At 34.6% G+C, this 7,853-nt stretch overlaps 1 protein-coding gene across 1 annotated transcript; it reads left to right on the top strand.

Annotated features, from left to right (window-relative positions):
- The first annotated feature begins 566 nt into the window (after positions 1 to 566).
- On the top strand, positions 567 to 7,008 carry LOC123871390 (chromobox protein homolog 1-like). Its single transcript, XM_045915175.1, has 6 exons — positions 567 to 710; positions 1,072 to 1,161; positions 1,724 to 1,847; positions 3,069 to 3,215; positions 4,157 to 4,335; positions 5,388 to 7,008. Exons 2-5 carry the CDS (start codon positions 1,072 to 1,074, stop codon positions 4,333 to 4,335), a joined length of 540 nt encoding a protein of 179 aa, XP_045771131.1. The 5' UTR covers positions 567 to 710; the 3' UTR covers positions 5,388 to 7,008.
- Positions 7,009 to 7,853: the final 845 nt, after the last annotated feature.

Here is a 7,853-nt window from a genome sequence, read left to right as displayed (position 1 = left end):
ACTCTGTGGTGTGGATTGCGGACAACGTCGTGATAGAATCCAGAGCCGTGTAAAACCAGTTTATAACAGCTTCGTGAGTCGTGACTTGAGCGTAGTGATGTGCCAACTCGGAAAAACCTCAACTCGATTTAACCCGAGTTCAAATTCACGTAACTCAGGTTAAACTCGAGTTACGTAACTCGAGTTAACTAGATGGAAGAGTTAATGTTTGTTTTAATTTTTAGCAATTTACTCCCTTACCTTCGCATTAATAGTAAAAAAAAATTAGAACAGACTAATGATATTTTAATCTGAACACTATTTACACGTAACACGTCCACTCACTGGCAACTTGAAACATCCCAAATCAAGGATTTTATTTCTTTTACGACCCGGCATTTTTCAAAAACAGAATTTAAAACACGAAAAACTATTAACTACTACTATACCGGCATTTTAAAAGTTTTACATAAATGTGACACTTGTTTGTTATTGAATGAATATAGTCTCAAATGATCGGCAAACTTCGCTCCATGTCGATTTCATTCGGTTTTCAAACTCGAGTCATACAGAATTCAACTCGAGTTGGCAATTCGAGTTATTTACTCGAGTCCACCATCACTTTGTGAGCGTCGCTTTGTTTTTTTTTGGACGAATACTGTGGTGGGCGCTCGTATCATAAAATTAAACCGTGTGTAATTGTTTTGCATCGAATTAATTGTGTTTGAAAGGTAATTCAAGTTATTTACAGCTAATTTCTAAATATAAAAACATTGCTGCGTCTTCGTGTTACGCTTAAATTATTATTTACAACTTAATAATTTTTGGTTAGTTTTGTCGATGCATTCAAAATGGCGATTATATTTAAAAAAATTATAGTACCAAGTAACACCTTTGTAAAGCTACATTTTAGTTCAAGTGATAGTTTGTAAAACAATAGTGATAGTTTGTAAAATTTGCTCTTTATCTGAAACTGTGTTTACGCGCCATAAACACAGTCAAAAGTTCAGAACAATGCCGGTGTTTTTTACCTAGTTTTTTGTGAATAATTACTTATTATTTTTGTTAATGTAAGTTTATTATTATGATTAGATGGCTGACAAAAAGGACGGTGCTGAGCCAGAGGGAGAGGAAGAGTTTTCTGTAGAAAAAGTCTTAGATCGTCGTGTGAGAAATGGAAAGGTTAGAAAGCCCTGTCCAAGTAGGGATCATGCTGAAAACCTTGTTTAGTTGAAGCACTCCGATATCAAGATTGAATTATCATACTTCTTTCTTCTATTGCTTTTTTATTATTGCAAAATTAGCCAGTCTTCTTGAGTCTATCCGATTATTATTAACTAGCTGATGCTGCGACTTCGTGTCAATTTAGGTTTTTAATAATCCCGTGAGAACTCATTGAATTTCGGGGATAATAAGTAGCCATTATTACTCTCTGTCCTTTCAACTTTCTCTATGCCAAGAATCAAGTTGACTGGTTGCTTCGTTAGGGAAGGGCAAATAAACACTTTTTCGCATTTATTTCATTAATTAAGTTTAGATTTCGACTGTAAGTAACTTATCAATAGATTCTAGAGCAACCCCTACTCCATGGAATCGGTTTGTATAGTAACCTATTCTAGAGAACTCCTACTTAGCTGGGATGCTAAGTTGAAGAAAATGAAAAATTTGAGTATTAATTTCTTCTGATCAGTTTGGCTGTATTGTATGTCTATGCTTACATAAACTATAAGTAACATTATTTCAGGTGGAATACTTTTTAAAATGGAAAGGTTATAATGATGAAGACAATACTTGGGAGCCGGAGGAAAATCTTGACTGTCCTGACCTCATATCAGCCTTTGAAGAGGCAAGGAAAAAAAAAGAAGCTGGTAAGAAACAAAAGTACTTATACTATTAACATTTAAAACTTTATATAATGTTATTCATTATACTATATTATGTTGTAAATAGTTGTATATTATATATTAGTGTATTATTTATTTTATGTAGGACAACTATTTTTTTAATATTCAGATACAAGTTAGCCCTTGACTGCTACCTTACCTGGTGGTAAGTGATGATGCAGCCTAAGATAGAAGTGGGCTAATCTGGAAGGGGTATGGCAGTTATTATTAAACTCAAAATCAAATCATTTATTAAAAGTAGGTACTATTGTGCTCCCATTATTATTCCCATGTTATTAAACCCATACCCCTTTAGTTTCTACACGGCATCGTACCGGAACGCTAAATCGCTTGGCGGCACGGCTTTGCTAGTAGGGTGGTAACTAGCCACAACCAAAGCCTCCGGCCAGACCAGACCAGAGATGTAGAAATTATAAAATTCCAAAGCTGTGCTGGGAATCGAACTTGGGACCTCCAATTCCTAAGACCATAGCACTTACCACTGCGCCAGAGGAGTCGTCAAAAAACGAGTCTCCTATGCTACATGTATGACTACCACTGCCTGGCTAGCTATATCCCCGATTATATCCACTGATGTCATAGAAATCTGTGGATATAATCAGGGATATAATTTTTATCTACTGCCCATGCTAGCCGGGCTGGTCGAAAGTAGGCTACTGAAACTAGCCAGCAAGACTGGATGCGCCATGTAACTTTGTCACTAAGAAATTCATCAATTGTACGGTAGTTTCAACTTATTAGTCTGTTTCTACACTCTGTTTAAATTTGTGTGACGGCAAATCTAAATTTTATGTTGTAATCATAAAAGTATAATCTAAAATATAATCCCAGCTAATTGAGCTTTAAGAGTTCAGATTGTTACAACAAGCAGGGCTTATAACCAAATATTACTGAACATCTACGACTTCAGATAAGTTTTTATTTTAAACTGACTTTTCTTTTGAGAAAGCTTGTTCTCAAACAATAGCAATTTAAGCAATAGTTTTTGAGCCCATTAGCTTGGCACAGACTAAATCAATCAAATACTCCAACTTTTTACCTATCACAAGTTATTGCTATTCAATAAACATAACTGATATCTATTGTTTTTGAGATAGGAATTATCGTACTTACAAAGAAGGTGAGTGCTAGTCATGTTTAATATTTGAAAAGAAAAAAAAACGCATTTTTCCAAATTCGTTTCAGAGGGCAAAGGAAACAAAATAGATAAGGACCCCAAAAAGAGAAAATCATCTGCCGCAACACCCGACTTGAAAGGTGCAAAGAAAAGTAAAAGTGATGACAAAAAAACCTCTGGTTTTGATAGAGGACTGGAGCCTGAGAAAATTATTGGTAAGATATTGTTATTGTCAAATAGATGCTGCTTGCAATTTTGTCCACATGGATTTGGGGTTTTTTTTAAATACCATGGGAACTCTTTGATTTTTTGGGATAAAAGTAGCCTATGCCACTCTCCAGGTTGTTAACTATACCCATGCAAAAAACCACGTCAATCTGTTAGTGTTGTGGTGTGATTGAAGGATGAACTAACAAACAAACACTTTCGCATTTAAAATAAATTATTTATTGCTCTTAAAAAAATCAAAATCAAATAATTTATTCAAATTGGATATCATTGTATACTTTTTCATTGTCAAATTGTGGAATGTTAGTAGTAAATCCAGAACAAATACATAGACATAAATTAGCTGATTTCTGTGTTGTGGATTTAGGTTTTTGAAAATCCCATGGAAACTCTTTCTGGGATAGAAAGTAGCCTATGTCACTCTCACTCACCCATGCAAAAAGCATGTCGATCCATTGTTCTGTAGCAACGTGATTGAAGGACAAACCAATAAACATAAAACATACATCAGCATTTTTAATATGGGTATTTTTGTGCTGCCAGTCTATCCATAAGGTTCCTATAGAGTATAGACCAAGTTGCCACTCATAAACCCTGTCCACACCAATAAAAACTTTGCTGATTGCTTTTGCGAAAATATTTTGCTGCAAATTCCAATTGTCTCCCAAATAATGTACACACTGTTGAGTAACTCAACAGAAATTCTCGCCGGAGCATTGCTAATTTTAATTAATGTGGATACAGCTTAGATTGAACAGTTTTCTATTAAAAAATACCTTTAAGAAGTGATTTGAAAGCCAATTGAATTTAACAATGGTTTGGAAAAGTACATAGCAACATCTTTGAAGATTTTTCTAATTTAAGACCTGCCATTTTATAGAGCTTAATATGAAGCTATCTAACGATTGATAAAATGCTTATGGTACAGGTGCAACAGATAGCAGCGGTGAGCTGATGTTCTTAATGAAGTGGCAAGGAACTGACGAGGCAGACCTTGTACCAGCCAAGCAGGCAAATGTGCGATGTCCCCAAGTTGTAATACAGTTCTACGAAGAAAGGTTGACGTGGCACACACCAGCTGCAGATGAAGGCGCTGCTGAAGATTAGGTTAGACAGCTTTTTTGATGAAGCATTGATGAAGCTACTATACGTGACATATAAATAAATAAATAAATATATTTTTGTATTTATTTATTTAACTCTGAAATTACAAAATTTTCACAGAAATCTAGCGAACCATAGTCAAAGGTATTTGTTTCTAGAACTTTTTTACAAAATTTAATTGAGTTTGATTGGTCAATGCATTTGAATATTGATAATATAGATGGAGTGCTGGGGAGTGCGCTAGGTAGCATTTTAATGATTACTGTGAAGTAAATAACCTTTGAGGAAACTTTATCCTCATGATTTATGGTTTGTTATCTCTATACCAACTGACAGAATTAACTTTAATTTGACAAGTTACACTAGACTAGAGCTAGGTATAAAAAGTTCAAATTGCAGAGATGCTCTTCGTATAGTCCGCGCGCAAGTCGTTGGCTGTGCCTGTCGCGTGAGGTACCTCAAAAGGAAACGAGGAACCCTTATAGGATTGTCTGTCTGTCTATCTGTCGTGTCTGTCAAAAAAAGGGAATCAAAACCCAGAGGGTACTGTCCGATAACCTAGAATCATCAAAGGCAGGTAGCAATGTCGTATATCACAAGTAAAGGGAAAAAATCGAAAACTGAATTTGTGGCTACATCACAAAATAAAGAATGTAACGTGAACTGGAACGTCGTCGCATCACTTCACTGCTTTCGTTCTGACAGGTCTATGCCTGTCAACTACTATCTATGGCTAAGTTAACACTCAACGTGCCAACGTATTGATAAGCTCTTTGCAACGTACATTGTTTTCTAATTTTTGTGTATCGGTCTCTCTGTGTGTCTGTGCGCTCTTTACAACGGTGTTTGAAAGACGCATTTGGAACCCTAGTACCTTATAAGTTTACAAATCAACTTACAAGAATTAAAATGTGTTCACAAACAAATAAAGTAGTTTACTAAATCACATCATAGATGGAGCTGTCCGTAATTAGCTTGCAGTGTTGCACATTTAAGAGAGTACTAGAGTTTAATAAATATTAATAATGTTAGTAAACATAATCTTATTTCTCCAGGTCCTGTGAAGACAATGACAGCATCATCAATCATTCATGATTTGACAAAGAAGATTCTTTTATTTTGATCGGTTTAATTTCTTTCAATAACAAGAGTTAGAGTTGAGTTGTATTTACATATTAAAGAAGAAGAAGATGGATATTTTAATATGCGGATTATAATTTTTTAATATTATAATATTACATCTATGTTCTATTTTTTGGACGTCATTGTAATATGCTGATCGTACATTTGCGGGAAATGCGCCGCATGCCATGACATGCATAAAGCGACCACAGGATGGGTCATTCCAAATAAAAATGCAGATGCAACTCGTTTTGCTTACAGCTGTCTGTAGCTGTATTCCATGTTAGCCCGCTTCCATCTTCACATAACACTAGGTGAGATCGCAGTCAAGTCGCTAACTTGTAACGGAATAAAAAAAAAAATGACGTTTACTATCATACGATAGGTACTAATTTAGTTCAATTCAAAGCAATGCCTAAGATTCCTTTCTATGTAATAGAGTACCAATACATTAATTTCACTACATTTATTTACTTTGTTACCCAAAACAGGATTTTGTAAATTGATGAAATATAAAATTTTAAAATATGACAATGGATGTGACGTCACCGTCATTTAGGTGTGAGACGCGAGTGTGTGAGGGAGCTGGAAGACAACCAGATGTTCCCACCTCCTCTTTTCCCCATGCCTTGATTTAATACAATACTTAATTGCCTCATTTTAGGATTTAAGAAAAGTACGCCACGTAAGATATGTAATTACTAATTACATACAAAATCTGACAACTTTACAGGAAAACCAAAAAAAAAAAATATACTAACTTTAAAACTCACCTTATTTAGATAATGTTAAAGTACGAATCGCCGAAATGGTTAGTATATTTATGTAGTGTAGAAATGTATGTACTGTATCATGTATGTATAATATCATAGCTATTTTGATAAATCAATATGAAATATATTATTATTTTTCTATTCTCTTTAGTCTTACCTATAATAACATGTAATATGGCATCATGGTTCATCGAACCTGCGGTATTCCTTCCGCACGCCGAATAATTGTATTCGAATGAGTCATATTTACTCAAATTAAAAAATACGACTGCCCTGCCAAAAAGAAAAAATCACATTTGAAAATGGAGCCATACGGCTGCCATATTGATTAAAAAAGTGGAATAGAAAGAAAGTCACATAAACCCCTGAGAACATTACACTCCTTTTTTTGGACAGTCCTGTAAAAGATCATTGCATGCGGCGCGGGCGGCGCGGACTAATATACAATCAGCTTAATCAGGTTCTTATTTTCATTGACTAGGTACCTATGTAAAGAATGTATTTTTTTTTAAATGGTATTGATATCCACCAAAACGGAGATTAGAGGAAAGATGTTTCGTGAATAACCAATAGGATATCGTTATTCCCACATATTCCCTCTGTTTAGTCTTTTCATTGGACGAAGTTCAAACGAACTTCGCTCGTCTCCGTTTTGATAGATACCAAGCATAAGGCTCCTTTCAAATTGAATCGGAGCGATACGTTGCGCGTCAAAATGAATACAATTTCATGCGTTCGGGTGCGCGTCACGCGCAATGTTTATCGATTTGTGACACAAATAAAGTATAAAAATAAATGAAAAAGCCTTTTATTTCTTGATTTTCTCTCAAATTAATTTTGGATGTTGTATAAAAAAATATTAACTATTTTAGCATACCTCTACCTACACACGATTTTTGCATGCGGTAGTGAAACATCAAGCCTTTTTTACGTCATGGTCAAAACGGTGTTAAATAATAACCTCATTCATATGAGGTTATTATTTTATACTCAGTCGGCGATTCGAAAAGAAAAAAAGAAACCTACTCCACGTTAGAGATAAGTTAGTATAGTATAGGGTTCTCTGTTACGAAATCCCATACAAATATAAAGACAAAAAACTCAGTGGGTGGTAACCATTTTGAGCCGCCAACCAATTTTTGGAAATTGGTTGGCGGCTTTGATTTAAAGACATTTTAATTTTTTATGACATATTAAAAAAACTACTTCTTAGATCTCGTTCAAACCAATTTTCGGTGGAAGTTTGCATGGTAGTGTACATCGTATATTTTTTTTTAGTTTTATCATTCTCTTATTTTAGAAGTTACAAGGGGGAGAGACTTCCAATGTGGAAAAATGTGTGTCCCCATTTTACCACTTTGGAGTGTCTCTGGCACAAATTATTCGGTTTAGAAAAAAATTATACTAGAAACCTCAACACATAGAGATATAAGTATAATATGTTCATGCCTCAATATCATTTTTGAAGACCTATCCATAGATACCCCACACAATTACCTATAGTAGATAATCTATGCCCCACACGTATGGGTTTGATGAAAAAAAAAATTGAGTTATGGTTCTAAGCATAGGGAACCCCCAAAAATTGTTTTTTTTTTCTATTTTTGTGTAAAAATCTTAATGCGG

This window comes from Maniola jurtina, chromosome 13 (genome assembly GCF_905333055.1).
Source record: "Maniola jurtina chromosome 13, ilManJurt1.1, whole genome shotgun sequence".
In the NCBI taxonomy this organism is placed as follows: domain Eukaryota; kingdom Metazoa; phylum Arthropoda; class Insecta; order Lepidoptera; family Nymphalidae; genus Maniola; species Maniola jurtina.
This window is presented reverse-complemented; position numbering and strand designations above follow the sequence as displayed.

Coding starts and splice junctions, on each gene's coding strand:
- LOC123871390 (XM_045915175.1), top strand. CDS start 1,072: ATGGCTGACAAAAAGGACGGTGCTGAGCCAGAGGGAGAGGAAGAGTTT. Junction 1,162..1,723: donor GTCGTGTGAGAAATGGAAAG/GTTAGAAAGCCC, acceptor ACATTATTTCAG/GTGGAATACTTTTTAAAATG. Junction 1,848..3,068: donor AAGGAAAAAAAAAGAAGCTG/GTAAGAAACAAA, acceptor AATTCGTTTCAG/AGGGCAAAGGAAACAAAATA.